Consider the following 21,048-nt stretch of genomic DNA (forward strand, 5'->3'; position numbering starts at 1 on the left):
TGGGCTCTTTGCCATTTCCTGTTGGGGAAGAGAATATCCCACAAGTAAGGATGACGCCGTGGACCGGACACACCTATGTTGGAGAAATCCCATTAGTAATTAAGATGATCCGTGGACTCGTTGTGTCTTAAAAAAAAAAAAAAAAAAAAAAGAAGACAACCCTGCGCTAGAAGGTCCAGCCTCTGAGGCAACCGCTATAGAGGATCAGATGACATTCTCACTAGATCAGCATAGCAAGTCTGCTGTGGCCATCATGAAGCTAGAAGCATCGCTGGAATTCCCTCCTGTTTGATTCAAGCAATAACTCAAGGAAGAAGAACAACTGGAGGAAAGAGTTAATAGATTGAAGTGCCAAGGAACTGCTAAAGCGTCCACCAACTCTGCTTAAGAATCTCTGGACCTCGATCCGTATCTTGGCAGTTTGGCGTTGAGACATGAAGCCATTAGATCTATCTCCACGCACCCCCAGCTGCGGGTGATCTCGCAAAACACCACCTGGTTTTGAGACCATCCCCCGAAGTCCAGAGATTGCTTACGAAATCTGCCTTCCAATTGTACATGCCTGGAATATTTAAGGCTGTAGGCATAACCTCTATAAGACAATGAGTTAGACATCTAAGTATCAGCTTTGCATAAAACATTTTGTTTCAATTTAAAGTTTGCATTCATACAAGTAGAAATATTAACTTATTGTAAATTTAAAATCTATGCTTGGAAAAGGATTTCCAAAATACAGGCAAAAAGACTTTTAATACTTTAAATTTACCATATTTTATAATAAATGCAATATTTGTCAATATACAGAAATGAGAAATCAGTAATCTAATCAGAGTTTTTGTTTTGTTTGTTTTTTAAATATGCAGTAAGGAAAGCTACACAGAATTATATTTATAAACACCAATCTTTAGGTATTATCCTGATCCATTAAATTCTAATGTAGAAAAATATTTCAAGTTATCCTTTATCCAAAAGGTTCTTGCATTGCATTGTGTGACAAGAACAGAAAGCCAGCATGAAAAGCAGTATTTTTGCCAACACAGTCAAGTGGGCAATTTAAACTAGGGGTTGACAAACATAAAATTAGCTGCCAACCAGAATAGTCAAAACAGAGTCTGTTACAAACTGCTCAATGCCACAGAGAGACTGAAGTGTTATTGTGTATGTAGAATTACTTAAGTGATACAACCAGTTGCAGGTTGTATAGTTCCTGGCCGTCTATAATATATACCTACTTGTCAATGGTAAAGGCAGGCTAGGAGCTCAAAATTAATATACATTTATATACTTAAGTGATTATGCTCTGACAATTTTCTGGGTTTTAAAAAAAAAGAAAGAAGAAAAAAAAAAAAAAAAAAAAAAGTATTTATCCACCAAACCTGTTAGTCTGGTGTTCACCTATGCAGGCAAAATTACTGGCAGTCTTCCATCAAACTACAAGATGTTAAAACACGAGCTAAGAACTGTTATATGTAAGAAGACAGTATAGACAACTAAAGAGAGTTAAAACATCATAGCTTCAAGTCCATCCTCCATGAATTTTTTATAAATTGCCATAAACTTTGCCACAAATGCTTCCAGGTGATAGATTGCTTTGCTTCCAAGTTGTAATCGATGCTCATAGAACGCAGCCATCTGTGCCAGCTCACCTTTCAGCTGGCCATCGCAGTTGTTAAGTAGTTCCGATAACAAATGCTGAAAAATAAACCATACGAATGTTAGTGGATATTGATGCTTACAACAACCATTTCTGAGAAAGGGGCAAAAACCCATAGAAGAAAAACGCTTTTCTCTGAATTTTAGAAATAAAGAAAGCAAAAAGGTATACAAAACAAAGGACAGACATGACATCTTAGTGATGATAAAAAATAGGGATGCTTTTTTTTTTTTAGGATCTGAATGTGGCGGTTACTTGTGGCATTCAGCTCTTTCGGAGCCTGATTTCTTCTTGTGAAAGTTCAAGATCTGTGCAAATCCAGTGTTTTCTTTCACAAGAAGAAATCCTGCATAGAAAACAGCCGATTGCCATGAGCGGCCACCTTCTTCCACATTCTGATCCTAACAAAGGATACGAATGCACATCCCTTATAAACAAAAGCCTATGTTCAAACTTTATCTAGTTGTAACTTATTCAGTAACCCCAATTCACAATGTGTGCCATTAAATAAATATAATTTTACATAATATTATAAAGTAGCAGTCATTTAAAATTATGGTAAAATTTATCAATATTGGGATACATATTTCAAAACAGTATGTTATCAATCAATCAGCCCGCCAAGTAATTTTTTTTTAATCCCTTCTATTTTTTTTAGATTTTATTTTTTTACCAAGCTCCTCTTGATCCTCCACCCCCTCATATATCTGTGTTAAGCGATGGTGTGACGTAGAGCGTGGTCCCACCTGCTCTACGCATGGAGAGATGGAGTTATTACAAGGGGTGGGATTTAGGTAGCAATGGGCACCAGCTGGCCCAGTTTATGATTGGAAGAATGTGCTCTGGCTTTGGGGGGAGTATGGGGGCAATGGATAGACGCTGCAAAGCAGTATTAAATCATTAGTAAGACAAGTAATAAAATAAAAAAAATGAATTAAATTTAGGCTTAATTTTGTGGATAATTATAATACTCAATTGCGAGTGACTATTGTTTACCATCACTTTAATTACACATTTTATTCTATTTAACTATATATGAATTAGATGCATAGAAAGAACAGTAATGAAAGGTTAACAAAAAATACCTTCATTATGATCTCAGGAGGTATACAGTGAGTCAAAAGTTCATAAAGTCGACCACGAACTTCAAACAACCTGTTAAGTGCAAATATGCAAAGTAGTAAAGGTTTCTATTTTGAGAAAGAGTTATATTATTTTTAGTAACATCAGTATATCCAATGGGTGGAAAAAAAAACAGAACAATCTCACGTTTCTTTCCTCAATCCACCTTTTACAACTTGGCAGATAAACTGTAGACCTTAAAGGGACAGTAAACACCAGAATTTTTATTGTTTAAAAAGATAGATAATCCCTTTATTACCCATTCCCCAGTTTTGCATAACCAACAGTTATAATAATATACATTTTACCTCTGTGATTATCTTGTATCTAAGTCTCTGCAAACTGCCCCCTTATTTCAGTTCTTTTAACAGACTTGCATTTCATCCAATCAGTGCTCACTCCTAGGTAACTTCACGTGCGTGAGCTCAATGTTATCTATATGAAACACATGAACTAACGCCCTCTAGTGGTGAAAAACTGTCAAAATGCATTCAGATTAGAGGCGGCCTTCAAGGTCAAAGAAATTGGCATATGAACCTCCTAGGTTTAGCTTTCATCTAAGAATACCAAGAGAACAAAGCAAAATTGGTGATAAAAGTAAATTGGAAAGCTGCTTAAAATTACATGCCCTATTTGAATCATGAAAGGATTTAAATGTAAAGAAGACCATTTTCCATATGCACACGCTTTTCTTGTTCTCTAGTTTGGAGGTTCCTCCTAATTATGTTTCAGTCTGATGATATTGTGAAGCCACCATGTTGTGGACAAGGGTGTTACACATAATGAGGAAATACTGACACTAGCAGTCTGAGGAAAGAGAAGGCTCTTGCAGAGCCCATATATCATCCCTCCCAAACCACTAAGATACATTCTTCCCTTTCAGATTAGAGGACCGCTACTGTCCTACTCTAAGTGGTGTTCACTTGATCACCTGCGCAATTTTCTATGGTGGAGGCTATAGTGATGAACTCATCTCCCTCTCTGCATCTCATTTGAATAAAAAAAAAATATTATTTTGAACTAGAAGTTGTTACACGTGGCACCAAATAGGCATTTCATTCGGGGAAAGAGGCTACACCCCCTCAAACTAGGGGCAGAATAACAGAAAACACCCCTCCATATGAAAGTGGAGCTGGTAGCTCTGTACTATTTGAAATATAGGGTGCCCTAAGCACTACCTTGTTAGTACTAAAACAAGGTAAGTGACCACTATTAAAAGAGGAGAGGGCCTTTTGTGAAAAGTCATGGAACAAAATCATGCGGCCAGAGTCCCGTTTATTTAAAAGAAACAATCCTTCAAAATGAGCAGTTCTGTATCTGTCCTGCTGACTGTTATAACAATCCCATCTATCACACAGCATTAGTTCACAATTTAAAGGGACAGTGTATTGTATACATGTCTACCCATTAATAGGTTCCTAATTATCAATTTTACCCAAATATTGGGCTACATACAGAGTATACAGAGTCAAGATAAGGAAGCATTTGTGTGTATAGAAAGTGATCAAATAAGGAGAGTAGGGCTGCAACAACTAATCGATAATGAAAATCGTTGTTAATGATTTTCATTATCGATTAGTTGGTTATAGAGTAGTAGTTCTCTTCTCAGTCAGTTTGGCGCACATAACATTACAGGACGTATCACTGTGTTCTTATGTCTCAAGTGTGTTGATTGCTTCCTACATCACGGTCGCAGTTCCTGCATTATACATTGGCCACTAAGCTCTAGAGATTTGTTTTAAAGTCAAGGACGTTGTCGTAAAATCATTAAGTGCAGATGACTGAGATGAGGAGGGACCAGTGTCTGCTGTACACGTTTTATTTTGTCTAATACTTACTGTAGGACTTGGGAGAAAAATAAATGCACATACTAGGACAATATAGTTTTTATTTTGTCATCCTTGGATCGTCTTCTAAACTAACGTTAGTCATTTTTGTGTAGGCAATACACTTTAAACCTGCCCCCTTGCATTAAAAAGCTCATGCAGTAGAGGGGAGCCATTATCTTAGTGAGCCAATGCAATGAAAAGGCTACACACACATACATAGTTAGGCAGGATCAACCAGGTAATGAAAATGATATATAATTTTCATTACCTGGTTGGTCCTGCCTAACATTGCCTGTAAAATAAATATACATGCACACAGGTGGCCCTCGGTTTACGCTGGTTCAATTTGCGCCGTTTCAGAACAACCACCTTTTTTTCAGTCATGTGACTGCTATTGAAAAGCAGTGCACTAATTAAAACAGCCAGTATGTGGAGCTGTCCGCTTGTGTTGCAGGAGTTATGCAAGCTTAGCTGACTGAAATTAGTCAGTGTACACAGAACAGACAGCTATCGAGCAGCTTTCAAAGCAACAAGATCTAGTAGCCACTTCCCCATTATCTTCCTGTCCAGCTGCTTGAAGTGAGGGTGCCTAACTTCTTAATCAGTCCAGATTGAAATGCATAGAATAGTTGCAGACCCAATATTATCTAACATGCTAACAATCCAGAGAACTGTTTGCAGAAAAATGCAAGTAAAAAAAATGTTTTTGTTCATTAAACTTAGGTTTGATGGTACAGTCTATTGTGCGATTATTTAATTAGGTTTATAATTCTGTTAAGCATTTATAAACCTAATTGGAGAGATACACACACACGGCATGCAATTTTAAACAAAAAAATAAAATACTTTTATCATCAAATTTACTTTTTTCTCTTGGTATTCTTTGTTAAAAGCTAAACCTAGGTAGGCTTAAAGGGACAGTCTGGTCCCAAATAAACTTTCATGATTCAGATAGAGCCTGTAAATTTAAACAATTTTCCAATTTACTTTTATCACCAATTTTGCTTTGTTCTCTTGGTATTCTTAGTTGAAAGCTAAACCTAGGAGGTTCATATGCTAATTTCTAAGCCCTTGAAGGCCGTCTCTTCTCTCAGGGCATTTTGACAGAATTTCACCACTAGAGGGGGTTAGTTCATGTGTGTCATATAGATAACACTGTGCTCACGCACGTGAAGTTCCAGGGAGCCAGCACTGATTGGCTAAAATGCATGTCTGTCAAAAGAACTGAAATAAGGGGGCAGTTTGCAGAGGCTTAGATACAAGATAAACACAGATATAAAAAACATAATTTATGCTTACCTGATAAATTAATTTCTCTTGTGATGTATCGAGTCCACGGATTCATCCAATACTTGTGGGATATTCTCCTTCCCAACAGGAAGTGGCAAAGAGAGCACCCACAGCAGAGCTGCCTATATAGCTCCCCCCTAAACTCCACCCCCCAGTCATTCGACCGAAGGCTAGGAAGAAAAAGGAGAAACCATAGGGTGCAGTGGTGACTGAAAGTTTCAAAAATAAAAATACAAATGTCTGTCTTTACAAAAAACAGGGCGGGCCGTGAACTCGATACATCACAAGAGAAATGAATTTCTCAGGCAAGCATAAACTATGTTTTCTCTTGTAAGATTTATCGAGTCCACGGATTCATCCATTACTTGTGGGATACCAATACCAAAGCTTTAGGACACGGATGAAGAGAGGGACAAGATAGGGGACCTTTAAACAGATGGCACCACTGCTTGAAGAACCTTTCTCCCAAAAATAGCCTCCGAAGAAGCAAAGAGTATCAAATTTGGAAAATTTGGAAAAAGTATGAAGCGAAGACCAAGTCGCTGCCTTACAAATCTGTTCAACAGACGTGTCATTTTTAAAAGCCCATGTGGAAGCCACAGCTCTAGTAGAATGAGCAGTAATTCTTTCAGGAGGCTGCTGTCCAGCAGTCTCATAAGCCAAACGGATGATGCCTCTCAGCCAAAAAGAAAGAGAGGTAGCCGTAGCCTTTTGACCTTTCCGTTTACCAGAATAGACAACAAACAACGAAGATGTCTGACGGAAATCTTTAGTTGCTTGTAAGTAGAATTGTAAAACACGAACCACTTTAAGATTGTGCAATAAACGTTCCTTTTTTGATGAAGGATTAGGACACAAAGAAGGAACAACAATCTCTTGAATGATATTCTTAATAGAAACAAAACTTTCCAAGATAAAAGCTTAATATCTATGGAATGCATGGATTCAAAAGGAACCCCTTGAAGAACCTTAAGAACTAAATTTAAGCTCCAAGACGGAGCAACCGATTTAAATACAGGCTTAATTCTGACCAAAGCCTGACTAAATGCTTGAACGTCTGGGACATTTGCCAGACGTTTGTGCAGTAAAATAGACAAAGCAGAGATTTGTCCCTTTAGAGAACTAGCTGATAATCCCTCTTCCAAACCCTCTTGGAGAAAAGACAAAACTCTAGGAATCCTAACCTTACTCCAAGAGTAAACTTTGGATTCACACCAATAAAGATATTTGCTCCAAATCTTATGATGGATCTTCCTGGTGACAGGCTTTCTAGCCTGAATCAGGGTATCAATGACTGACTCAGATAAACCACGCTTTGCTAAAATCAAGCGTTCAATTACCAAGCAGTCAGACGAAGAGAAATTAGATTTGGATACGAAAACAGACCCTGAATTAGAAGGTCCCGCCTCATTGGCAGAGTCCACGATGGAACCGAGGACATGTCCACTAGGTCTGCATACCAAGTCCTGCGTGGCCACGCAGGAGCTATCAGGATCACCAAAGCTCTCTCCTGCTTGATTCTGGCAACCAGACGTGGGAGAAGAGGAAACGGTGGGAATACATAAGCCAGATTGAAAAACCAAGGCACTGCTAGAGCATCTATCAGCACCGCCTTGGGATCCAGAGACCTGGACACGTAACAAAGAAGTCTGTCATTCTGACGGGATGCCATCAGATCCAAATCTGGCGTGCCCCATAGCTGAATTAGCTGGGCAAACACCTCTGGATGAAGTTCCCACTCCCCCGGATGAAAAGTCTGGCGACTCAGGAAATCCACCTCCCAGTTCTCTACTCCTGGTATGTGGATCGCTGATAGATGGCAAGAGTGATCCTCTGCCCATCAAATTATTTTGGTAACTTCCATCATCGCTAGAGAACTCCTTGTTCCTCCCTGATGATTGATATAAGCTACAGTCGTGATGCTGTCCGACTGAAACCTGATGAATTTGGCCGCAGCAAGCTGAGGCCACGCCTGAATCGTATTGAAAATCGCTCTCAGTTCCAGAATGTTTATCGGAAGAATCGATTCCTCCCAAGACCATAAGCCCTGAGCTTTCAGGGAGTTCCAGACTGCACCCCAGTCTAACAGGCTGGCATCTGTCGTTACTAAGAGCCACTCTGGCCTGTGGAAACACATTCCCTGAGACAACCACCAGAGAAGAGAATCTCTGGTCTCCTAGTCCAGATGCAGTTGAGATAAATCTGCATAATCCCCATTCCACTGTTTGAGCATGCTTAGTTGCAGTGGTCTGAGATGTAGGCGGGCAAAAGGAACTATGTCCATTGCCGCTACCATGAGACTGATTACCTACATACACTGAGCCACTGATGGCAGAGGAATGGAATGAAGAGCTCGGCAAGTGGTTAAGATCTTCGATTTTCTGACCTCCGTCAGAATTTTTTTTTTATTTCCACCGAGTCTATCAGAGTTCCTAGAAGGAAACTCTTGTTTGAGGGAAGAGAAAACTCTTCTTGATGTTCACCTTCCACCCGTGAGAAAAGCCAACACGGTGTCCGTATGAGATTTGGCCAGCTGGAAAGTTGACGCCTGAATTATCCAGATAAGGTGCCACTGCTATGCCCCGTGGACGAAGAACCACCAGAAGGGACTCTAGCACCTTGGTGAAAATTCTGGGAGCCATGGCCAACCCGAAGGGAAGGGCCACAAACTGTTAATGCCTGTTTAGAAAGGCAAATCTGAGAAATTAATGATGATCTCTGTGAATAGGGATGTGTAGATAAGCATCCTTTAAATCCACGGTAGTCATATATTGACCTTCCTGAATCAGAGGAAGAATAGTCCGAATGGTCTCCATCTTGAAAGATGGAACTTTGAGGAACTTGTTTAGACTCTTGAGATCCAAGATTGGTCTGAAAGTTCCCTCTTTTTTTGGAAACCACAAACAGGTTTGAGTAAAATCCTAGCCCCTGCTCCTCTCTTGGGACTGGGCGGATCACCCCCATGGTATATAGGTCTTCTACACAGCGTAAGAACGCCTCTCTCTTTGTCTGGTTTGCAGACAATCGAGAAATGTGAAATCTCCCCCTTGGAAGGGAGTCCTTGAATTCCAGAAAATATCCCTGGGACACAATTTTTAAAGCCTAGGGATTGTGAACATCTCTTGCCCAAGCCTGAGCAAAGAGAGAGAGTCTGCCCCCTACTAGATCCGTCCTGGATCAGGGGCAACCCCTTCATGCTGTCTTGGTGGCAGCAGCGGACTTCTTGAGCTGTTTACCCTTGTTCCAAGTCTGGTTAGGTCTCCAGACTGACTTGGATTGTGCAAAATTTCCCTCCTGCTTTGAAGTAGAGGCAGTTGAAACGGGACCACTTTTAAAGTTCCGAAAGGAACGAAAATTATTTTGCTTAGCCCTTGTCTTAATTGATCTATCCTGAGGAAGGGCATGACCCTTCCCTCCAGTGATGTCTAAAATAATCTCTTTCAGTTCAGGCCCGAAAAGGGTCTTTCCTTTGAAAGGGATGTTCAAAAGCTTAGATTTAGATGACACATCAGCAGACCAGGACTTAAGCCATAACACCCTGCGTGCTAAAATGGCAAGACCTGAACTTTTTGTCACTAATTTAGCCAGTTGAAATGCGGCATCTGTAATAAAAGAATTAGCCAACTTAAGAGCCTTAATTCTATCCAAAATCTCTTCTAAAGGAGTCTCCATCTGAAGAGCCTCTCCTAGAGCCTCAAACCAGAAAGCAGCTGCAGTAGTTACAGGAATGATGCAAGCAACAGGTTGAAGAGAAAAACCTTGATGAACAAATATTTTCTTCAGAAGACTCTCTAATTTTTTATCCATAGGATCTTTGAAAGCACAACTGTCCTCAATAGGTATAGTTGTACGCTTAGAGTAGAAATAGCTCCCTCCACCTTAGGAAAAGTCTGCCATGAGTCCCGCAAGGTGTCAGATATAGGAAACATTTTCTTAAAAACAGGAGGGGGAGACAACGGAATACCTGGTTTATCCCACTCCTTAGCAATAATATTTACAATCCTCTTAGGGACTGGAAAAATATCAGTGTAAACAGGAACCTCTAAGTATTTATCAACTTTACACAATTTCTTTGGAACTACTATAGGGTCACAATCATCCAGAGATGCTAATACCTCATTAAGCAATAAACGGAGGTGTTCAAGTTTAAATTTAAAGGCCATCATATCAGAATCTGTCTGAGAAAGCGTCTTTCCTGAATCAGAAATCTCTCCCTCAGATAACAAATCCCTCACCCCTTCAGAGCATTGTGAGGTCATATCAAATACCGCTACTAAAGCGTGAGATAGCTCAGTATTTTTCCTTAACCCAGAACTATCCCACTTTCCTAGTAAACCAGGCAGTTTGGATAAAACCTCGGTGAGGGTTGTATTCATAACTGTGGCCATGTCATGCAAAGTAAATGAGGTAGGATGACTAGAGGTACCTGGCGTCACTTGCGCGGGCGTTACTGGTTGTGACACTTGTTGAGAGCTAGAAGGCGAACCCTCATTTGCATCTGACTGAGAATCATTTAAAGCTCTATTTTTAAATGCTAACACATGATCCTTATAATTTATAGACATATCAGTACATTTGGGACACATTCTAAGAGGGGGTTCCACAATGACTTCCAAACATATTGAACAAGGATTTTCCTTGGTGTCAGACATGTTAAACAGGCTAGCAATGTAACAAGCAAGCTTGGAAAACACTTTAATCAAAGTAAAAAACACTTAGAAATAAAACGGTACTGTGCCTTTAAGAGAAAAAAAGCTGCACAAACTCTGCAAAACAGTGTAAAAAAGCAGTAAACGCAACAAAACTTTTACAGTAGCATCCTACAGCCTTAGTAACTTTGCACAACTATGCAAATAACCAATTAACCCATTTATGGAAAACCGGATTGAAAAAAACATCAAAAGTGGTAAAAAAGACTTTCAGCACCCTGCCACAGCTCTGCTATGGCTCCTACCTGCCCTTCAGAACGATTTGTGGGGGAAAACCTCCTTAACAACCCTCAAACACAGCAGGAACCCTTGGAGAAGCAGTTGGATAACTCAGAGAAAAAGAAACTGCACAACTGAGGCCTAAACTAGGCCCCTCCCACCTCACTCGTTTTTTGAGGCCTAGTAAAAGAAAACACCCGAGTGTTTTCTAAATAATTTTGTGGGCTAAAAAACCCAAAAACAAGGCACAATGACCCCTCAGTCCCTTACAAAAAACGTTTAAAAATGCTTTCCTTTTGAAAAATAAAAACGTTTTTATCTTTTAAAAATGGTGTCACCAGTAACAAACAAACAAGCCCTTCAAGTAAGCTGAAACTTCTATGACTTTAATCAAAGTAAATCAAATGAAATACAGCTTACCCTTCCCTCATGGGGTTATTGCCAGCCTTTTCTAGAATTAACACAGTCTGTCTAGAAAAATATAGACTGAACATACCTCATATGCAGCTTAGCATGCAAACCGTTCTCCCAACTGAAGTTTTCCTGTACTCTTCAGCCCTTGTGAGAACAGCAGTGGATCTTAGTTACAAAGTGCTAAGATCATAATGCTCCTTGCAGAAATCTTCATCCCTTTTCTGCCAGAGAGTAAATAGTACACACCGGTACCATTTAAAAACATAATTTATGCTTACCTGATAAATGTATTTCTCTTGTAGTGTATCCAGTCCATGGATCATCCATTACTTGTGGGATATTCTCCTTCCCAACAGGAAGTTGCAAGAGGATCACCCACAGCAGAGCTGCTATATAGCTCCTCCCCTCACTGCCATATCCAGTCATTCGACCGAAACAAGACGAGAAAGGAGAAACCATAGGGTGCAGTGGTGACTGTAGTTTAATTAAAATTTAGACCTGCCTTAAAAGGACAGGGCGGGCCGTGGACTGGATACACTACAAGAGAAATAAATTTATCAGGTAAGCATAAATTATGTTTTCTCTTGTTAAGTGTATCCAGTCCACGGATCATCCATTACTTGTGGGATACCAATACCAAAGCTAAAGTACACGGATGAAGGGAGGGACAAGGCAGGAACTTAAACGGAAGGAACCACTGCCTGTAGAACCTTTCTCCCAAAAACAGCCTCCGAAGAAGCAAAAGTGTCAAATTTGTAAATCTGTTCAACAGAGGCCTCATTTTTAAAGGCCCAGGTGGAAGCCACAGCTCTAGTAGAATGAGATGTAATCCTTTCAGGGGGCTGCTGTCCAGCAGTCTCATAGGCTAAGCGTATTATGCTCCGAAGCCAAAAGGAGAGAGAGGTTGCCGAAGCTTTTGGACCTCTCCTCTGTCCAGAGTAAACGACAAACAGGGAAGATGTTTGACGAAAATCTTTAGTAGCTTGTAAGTAAAACTTCAAGGCACGGACTACGTCCAGACTATGCAAAAGACGTTCCTTCTTTGAAGGATTAGGACACAATGATGGAACAACAATCTCTTGATTGATATTCCTGTTAGAAACCACCTTAGGTAAAAACCCAGGTTTGGTACGCAGAACTACCTTGTCTGAATGAAAAATCAGATAAGGAGAATCACAATGTAAGGCAGATAACTCAGACTCTTCGAGCCGAGGAAATAGCCATCAAAAACAGAACTTTCCAAGATAAAAGTTTAATATCAATGGAATGAAGGGGTTCAAACGGAACTCCCTGAAGAACTTTAAGAACCAAGTTTAAGCTCCACGGGGGAGCAACAGTTTTAAACACAGGCTTAATCCTAACCAAAGCCTGACAAAATGCCTGGACGTCTGGAACTTCTGCCAGACGCTTGTGCAAAAGAATAGACAGAGCAGAGATCTGTCCTTTTAAAGAACTAGCTGATAAGCCTTTGTCCAAACCCTCTTGGAGAAAGGACAATATCCTAGGAATCCTAACCTTACTCCATGAGTAACTCTTGGATTCACACCAATAAAGATATTTACGCCATATCTTATGGTAGATTTTCCTGGTGACAGGCTTCCGAGCCTGTATTAAGGTATCAATGACTGACTCGGAGAAGCCACGCCTTGATAGAATCAAGCGTTCAATCTCCATGCAGTCAGTCTCAGAGAAATTAGATTTGGATGATTGAAAGGACCTTGTATTAGAAGGTCCTGCCTCAGAGTCAGAGTCCATGGTGGAAGAGATGACATGTCCACTAGGTCTGCATACCAGGTCCTGCGTGGCCACGCAGGCGCTATCAGAATCACCGATGCTCTCTCCTGTTTGATTTTGGCAATCAGTCGAGGGAGCAGAGGAAACGGTGGAAACACATAGGCCAGGTTGAAGAACCAAGGAGCTGCTAGAGCATCTATCAGCATTGCTCCCGGGTCCCTGGACCTGGATCCGTAACAAGGAAGCTTGGCGTTCTGGCGAGACGCCATGAGATCCAGTTCATGTTTGCCCCAACGATGGACCAGTTGAGCAAACACCTCCGGATGGAGTTCCCACTCCCCCGGATGAAAAGTCTGACGACTTAGAAAATACGCCTGGGATGTGGATCGCTGACAGGTGGCAAGAGTGACACTGCCCAGCGAATTATCTTTGAGACTTCTAACATCACTAGGGAACTCCTGGTTCCCCCTTGATGGTTGATGTAAGCCACAGTCGTGATGTTGTCCGACTGAAATCTGATGAACCTCAATGTTGCTAACTGAGGCCAAGCTAGAAGAGCATTGAATATTGCTCTTAACTCCAGAATATTTATTGGGAGGAGTTTCTTCTCCTGAGTCCACGATCCCTGAGCCTTTAGGGAGTTCCAGACTGCGCCCCAACCTAGAAGGCTGGCATCTGTTGTTACAATCGTCCAATCTGGCCTGCGAAAGGTCATACCCTTGGACAGATGGACCCGAGAAAGCCACCAGAAGAGAATCTCTGGTCTCTTGATCCAGATTTAGTAGAGGGGACAAATCTGAGTAATCCCCAATCCACTGACTTAGCATGCATAATTGCAGTGGTCTGAGATGCAGGTGCGCAAATGGCACTATGTCCATTGCCGCTACCATTAAGCCGATTACTTCCATGCACTGAGCCACTGATGGGCGTGGAATGGAATGAAGGACACGGCAAGCATTTAGAAGTTTTGATAACCTGGACTCTGTCAGGTAAATTTTCATCTCTACAGAATCTATAAGAGTCCCTAGGAAGGAGACTCTTGTGAGTGGTGATAGATAACTCTTTTCCACGTTCACTTTCCACCCATGCGACCTCAGAAATGCCAGAACTATCTCTGTATGAGACTTGCCAATTTGAAAGCTTGACGCCTGTATCAGGATGTCGTCTAGATACGGAGCCACCGCTATGCCTCGCGGTCTTAGAACCGCCAGAAGTGAGCCCAGAACCTTTGTAAAAATTCTCGGGGCAGTGGCCAACCCGAAGGGAAGAGCTACAAATTGGTAATGCCTGTCTAGAAAGGCAAACCTTAGGAACCGATGATGATCTTTGTGAATCGGTATGTGAAGGTAGGCATCCTTTAAGTCCACTGTGGTCATGTACTGACCCTCTTGGATCATGGGTAGGATGGTCCGAATAGTTTCCATTTTGAATGATGGAACTCTGAGGAATTTGTTTAAGATCTTTAGATCCAAGATTGGTCTGAAGGTTCCCTCTTTCTTGGGAACCACAAACAGATTTGAATAAAATCCCTGTCCGTTCCGTCTGGATGGATCACTCCCATTACTAGGAGGTCTTGCACACAGCTTAGGAATGCCTCTTTCTTTATCTGGCTTGCTGATAACCTTTAAAGATGAAATCTCCCTTGTGGAGGAGAAGCTTTGAAGTCCAGAAGATATCCCTGAGATATGATCTCCAACGCCCAGGGATCCTGAACATCTCTTGCCCACGCCTGGGCGAAGAGAGAAAGTCTGCCCCCCACTAGATCCGTTTCCGGATAGGGGGCCGTTCCTTCATGCTGTCTTGGGGGCAGCAGCAGACTTTCTGGCCTGCTTGCCCTTGCTCCAGGACTGGTTAGGTTTCCAGGCCTGTCTGGAATGAGCAACAGTTCCCTCTTGTTTTGAAGCGGAGGAAGTTGATGCTGCTCCTGCCTTGAAATTTCGAAAGGCACGAAAATTAGACTGTTTGGCCTTTGATTTGGCCCTGTCCTGAGGAAGGGTATGATCCTTGCCTCCAGTAATGTCAGCAATAATTTCCTTCAAGCCAGGCCCGAATAAGGTCTGCCCCTTGAAAGGAATGTTGAGTAATTTAGACTTTGAAGTCACGTCAGCTGACCAGGATTTAAGCCATAGCGCCCTACGCGCCTGGATGGCGAATCCAGAATTCTTAGCCGTTAGTTTAGTCAAATGAACAATGGCATCAGAAACAAATGAGTTATCTAGCTTAAGCGTTCTAAGCTTGTCAATAATTTCATTCAATGGAGCTGTCTGGATGGCCTCAAACCAGAATGCCGCCGCAGCAGTGACAGGCGCAATGCATGCAAGGGGCTGTAAAATAAAACCTTGTTGAATAAACTTTTTTCTTAAGGTAACCTTCCAATTTTTTATCCATTGGACATGAAAAAGCACAACTGTCCTCAACCGGGATAGTGGTACGCTTTGCTAAAGTAGAAACTGCTCCCTCCACCTTAGGGACCGTCTGCCATAAGTCCCGTGTAGTGGCGTCTATTGGAAACATTTTTCTAAATATAGGAGGTGGGGAAAAGGGCACACCGGGTCTATCCCACTCCTTGCTAATAATTTCTGTAAGCCTTTTAGGTATAGGGAAAACGTCAGTACACACCGGCACCGCATAGTATCTATCCAGCCTACACAATTTCTCTGGAATTGCAACTGTGTTACAGTCATTAAGAGCAGCTAATACCTCCCTAAGCAATACACGGAGGTTCTCAAGCTTAAATTTAAAATTAGAAATCTCTGAATCAGGTTTCCCCGAGTCAGAGATGTCACCCACAGACTGAAGCTCTCCGTCCTTATGTTCTGCATACTGTGACGCAGTATCAGACATGGCTCTAACAGCATTTGCGCGCTCTGTATCTCTCCTAACCCCAGAGCTATCGCGCTTGCCTCTTAATTCAGGCAATCTAGATAATACCTCTGACAGGGTATTATTCATGATTGCAGCCATGTCCTGCAAGGTAATCGCTATGGGCGTCCCTGATGTAATTGGCGCCATATTAGCGCGCGTCCCCTGAGCGGGAGGCGAAGGGTCTGACACGTGGGGAGAGTTAGTCGGCATAACTTCCCCCTCGACAGAACCCTCTGGTGATAATTCTTTTATAGATAAAGACTGATCTTTACTGTTTAAGGTGAAATCAATACATTTAGTACACATTCTCCTATGGGGCTCCACCATGGCTTTCAAACATAATGAAAGTATAAAACACCACAGTCCTCTTACGACCTCCATCTTAGTTGAGAGTTGAAAGAGAATGACTGGATATGGCAGTGAGGGGAGGAGCTATATAGCAGCTCTGCTGTGGATGATCCTCTTGCAACTTCCTGTTGGGAAGGAGAATATCCCACAAGTAATGGATGATCCATGGACTGGATACACTTAACAAGAGAAATAAACTTTTGCTTGAGAAAATAAAAAACATTTTTGTCACCACACTCATTACCATTTCCTAGCAGTTAGAGTAGGCAAAGAGAATGACTGGGGCGTGGAGTTAAGGGGGGAGCTATATAGGCAGCTCTGCTGTGGGTGCTCTCTTTGCCACTTCCTGTTGGGAAGGAGAATATCCCACAAGTAATGGATGAATCCGTGGACTCGATACATCTTACAAGAGAAAACAGAATTTATGTTTACCTGATAAATTACTTTCTCCAACGGTGTGTCCGGTCCACGGCGTCATCCTTACTTGTGGGATATTCTCTTCCCCAACAGGAAATGGCAAAGAGCCCAGCAAAGCTGGTCACATGATCCCTCCTAGGCTCCGCCTACCCCAGTCATTCGACCGACGTTAAGGAGGAATATTTGCATAGGAGAAACCATATGTTACCGTGGTGACTGTAGTTAAAGAAAATAAATTATCAGACCTGATTAAAAAAACCAGGGCGGGCCGTGGACCGGACACACCGTTGGAGAAAGTAATTTATCAGGTAAACATAAATTCTGTTTTCTCCAACATAGGTGTGTCCGGTCCACGGCGTCATCCTTACTTGTGGGAACCAATACCAAAGCTTTAGGACACGGATGAAGGGAGGGAGCAAATCAGGTCACCTAAATGGAAGGCACCACGGCTTGCAAAACCTTTCTCCCAAAAATAGCCTCAGAAGAAGCAAAAGTATCAAATTTGTAAAATTTAGAAAAAGTGTGCAGTGAAGACCAAGTCGCTGCCTTACATATCTGATCAACAGAAGCCTCGTTCTTGAAGGCCCATGTGGAAGCCACAGCCCTAGTGGAGTGAGCTTTGATTCTTTCAGGAGGCTGCCGTCCGGCAGTCTCATAAGCCAATCGGATAATGCTTTTAATCCAGAAGGAGAGAGAGGTAGAAGTTGCTTTTTGACCTCTCCGTTTACCAGAATAAACAACAAACAAAGACAAAGTTTGTCAGAAATCCTTAGTAGCTGCTAAGTAAAATTTGAGAGCACGAACTACATCCAAGTTGTGCAACAAACGTTCCTTCTTTGAAACTGGATTAGGACACAAAGAAGGCACAACTATCTCCTGGTTAATGTTTTTGTTAGAAACAACTTTTGGAAGAAAACCAGGTTTAGTACGCAAAACCACCTTATCTGCATGGAACACCAGATAAGGAGAAGAACACTGCAGAGCAGATAATTCTGAAACTCTTCTAGCAGAAGAAATTGCAACCAAAAACAAAACTTTCCAAGATAATAACTTAATATCAACGGAACTAGGTTGAGACTCCAAGGAGGAGTCAAAATTTTGTAAACAGGCTTGATTCTAACCAGAGCCTGAACAAAGGCTAGAACATCTGGCACAGCTGCCAGCTTTTTGTGAAGTAACACAGACAAGGCAGAAATCTGTCCCATCAAGGAACTTGCAGATAATCCTTTTTCCAATCCTTCTCGAAGAAGGATAGACTCTTAGGAATCTTAACCTTGTCCCAAGGGAATCCTGCAGATTCACACCAACAGATATACCAAATTATGTGGTAATTTTTCTGGTTACAGGCTTTCAGGCCTGAACAAGAGTATTAATAACAGAATCTGAGAACCCTCGCTTTGATAAGATCAAGCGTTCAATCTCCAAGCAGTCAGCTGGAGTGGGTCGAACGAACCTAGAACAAGAAGGTCTCTCAAAGGTAGCTTCCATGGTGGAGCCGATGACATATTCACCAGATCTGCATACCAAGTCCTGCGTGGCCACGCAGGAGCTATCAAAATCACCGACGCCCTCTCCTGATTGATCCTGGCTACCAGCCTGGGGATGAGAGGAAACGGCGGGAACACATAAGCTAGTTTGAAGGTCCAAGGTGCTACTAGTGCATCCACTAGAGCCGCCTTGGGATCCCTGGATCTGTACCCGTAGTAAGGAACTCTGAAGTTCTGACGAGAGGCCATCAGATCCATGTCTGGAATGCCCCACGGTTGAGTGACTTGGGCAAAGATTTCCGGATGGAGTTCCCACTCCCCCGGATGCAATGTCTGACGACTCAGAAAATCCGCTTCCCAATTTTCCACTCCTGGGATGTGGATAGCAGACAGGTGGCAGGAGTGAGACTCCGCCCATAGAATGATTTTGGTCACTTCTTCCATCGCTAGGGAACTCCTTGTTCCCCCCTGATGGTTGATGTATGAACTTGGCCCTCGCTAGCTGAGGCCAAGCTTTGAGAGCATTGAATATCGCTCTCAGTTCCAGAATATTTATCGGTAGAAGAGATTCTACCCGAGACCAAAGACCCTGAGCTTTCAGGGATCCCCAGACCGCGCCCCAGCCCATCAGACTGGCGTCGGTCGTGACAATGACCCACTCTGGTCTGCGGAATGTCATCCCTTGTGACAGGTTGTCCAGGGACAGCCACCAACGGAATGAGTCTCTGGTCCTCTGATTTACTTGTATCTTCGGAGACAAGTCTGAATAGTCCCCATCCCACTGACTGAGCATGAACAGTTGTAATGGTCTTAGATGAATGCGCACAAAAGGAACTATGTCCATTGCCGCTACCATCAAACCTATCACTTCCATGCACTGCGCTATGGAAGGAAGAGGAACGGAATGAAGTATCCGACAAGAGTCTAGAAGTTTTGTTTTTCTGGCTTCTGTCAGAAAAATCCTCATTTCTAAGGAGTCTATTATAGTTCCCAAGAAGGGAACCCTCGTTGACGGAGATAGAGAACTCTTTTCCACGTTCACTTTCCATCCGTGAGATCTGAGAAAGGCCAGGACAATGTCCGTGTGAGCCTTTACTTGAGGAAGGGACGACGCTCGAATCAGAATGTCGTCCAAGTAAGGTACTACAGCAATGCCCCTTGGTCTTAGCACCGCCAGAAGGGACCCTAGTACCTATGAGAAAATCCTAGGAGCAGTGGCTAATCCGAAAGGAAATGCCACGAACTGGAAATGCTTGTCCAGGAATGCAAACCTTAGGAACCGATGATGTTCCTTGTGGATAGGAATATGTAGATACGCATCCTTGAAATCCACCTTGGTCATGAATTGACCTTCCTGGATGGAAGGAAGAAGTGTTCGAATGGTTTCCATCTTGAACGATGGAACCTTGAGAAACTTGTTCAAGATCTTGAGATCTAAGATTGGTCTGAACGTTCCCTCTTTTTTGGGAACTATGAACAGATTGTAGTAGAACCCCATCCCTTGTTCTCCTAATGGAACAGGATGAATCACTCCCATTTTTAGCAGGTCTTCTACTAAATGTAAGAATGCCTGTCTTCTTATGTGGTCTGAAGACAACTGAGACCTGTGGAACCTCCCCCTTGGAGGAAGCCCCTTGAACTCCAGAGAATAACCTTGGGAGACTATTTCTAGCGCCCAAGGATCCAGAACATCTCTTGCCCAAGCCTGAGCGAAGAGAGAGAGTCTGCCCCCCACCAGATCCGGTCCCGGATCGGGGGCCCGCATTTCATGCTGTCTTGGTAGCAGTGGCAGGTTTCCTGGCCTGCTTTCCTTTGTTCCAGCCTTGCATAGGTCTCCAGGCTGGATTGGCTTGAGAAGTATTACCTTCCTGCTTAGAGGACGTAGCCCTTGGGGCTGATCCGTTTCTGCGAAAGGGACGAAACTTAGGTTTATTTTTGGTCTTGAAAAGACCTATCCTGAGGAAGGGCGTGGCCCTTGCCCCCAGTGATATCAGAGATAATCTCTTTCAAGTCAGGGCCAAAGAGTGTTTTCCCCTTGAAAGGAATGTCAAGCAATTTGTTCTTGGAAGACGCATCCGCTGCCCAAGATTTTAACCAAAGCGCTCTGCGCCACAATAGCAAACCCAGAATTTTTTCGCCGCTAACCTAGCCAATTGCAAGGTGGCGTCTAGGGTGAAAGAATTAGCCAATTTAAGAGCACGAATTCTGTCCATAATCTCCTCATAAGAAGAAGAATTACTAATAATCGCCTTTCCTAGCTCCTCAAACTAGAACCACGCGGCTGCAGTGACAGGGACAATGCATGCAATTGGTTGTAGAAGGGAACCTTGCTGAACAAACATCTTTAGCAGACCTTCTAATTTTTTATCCATAGGATCTTGGAAAGCACAACTATCTTCTATGGGTATAGTGGCGCGCTTGTGTAGAGTAGAAACCGCCCCCTCGACCTTGGGGACTGTCTGCCATCAGTCCTTTCTGGGGTCGACTATAGGAAAACAATTTTATAAATATGGGGGGAGGTACTAAAGGTATACCGGGCCTGTCCCATTCTTTACTAACAATGTACGCCACCCGCTTGGATATAGGAAAAGCTTCGGGGGGCCCCGGGGCCTCTAAGAACTTTTCCATTTTACATAGTGGTTCTGGAATGACCAGATAATCACAATCATCCAAATTGGATAACACCTCCTTAAGCAGAGCGCGGAGATGTTCCAACTTAAATTTAAAAGTAATCACATCAGGTTCAGCTTGTTGAGAAATGTTTCCTGAATCTGAAATTTCTCCCTCAGACAAAACCTCCCTGGCCCCCTCAGACTGGTGTAGGGGCCCTTCAGAAACCATATCATCAGCGTTCTCATGCTCTACAGAATTTTCTAAAACAGAGCAGTCGCGCTTTCGCTGATAAGTGGGCATATTGGCTAAAATGTTTTTGATAGAATTATCCATTACAGCCGTTAAAT

At 42.5% G+C, this 21,048-nt stretch overlaps 1 protein-coding gene across 1 annotated transcript in view; it reads right to left on the bottom strand.

The window, feature by feature from the left end:
• Positions 1-731: 731 nt before the first annotated feature.
• Positions 732-21,048, bottom strand: part of RFC3 (replication factor C subunit 3) — a 108,118-nt gene continuing 87,801 nt past the window's right edge. The window contains exons 8-9 of the mRNA XM_053708448.1: positions 2,740-2,809; positions 732-1,692 (exon numbers count right to left, since the gene is read on the bottom strand). Coding sequence (XP_053564423.1) covers positions 1,501-1,692; positions 2,740-2,809 — 262 coding nt within the window. The 3' untranslated portion in view covers positions 732-1,500. The remainder of the gene's footprint in view (positions 1,693-2,739; positions 2,810-21,048) is intronic.

This window comes from Bombina bombina, chromosome 3, assembly GCF_027579735.1.
Source record: "Bombina bombina isolate aBomBom1 chromosome 3, aBomBom1.pri, whole genome shotgun sequence".
Classification (NCBI taxonomy): Eukaryota; Metazoa; Chordata; class Amphibia; order Anura; family Bombinatoridae; genus Bombina; species Bombina bombina.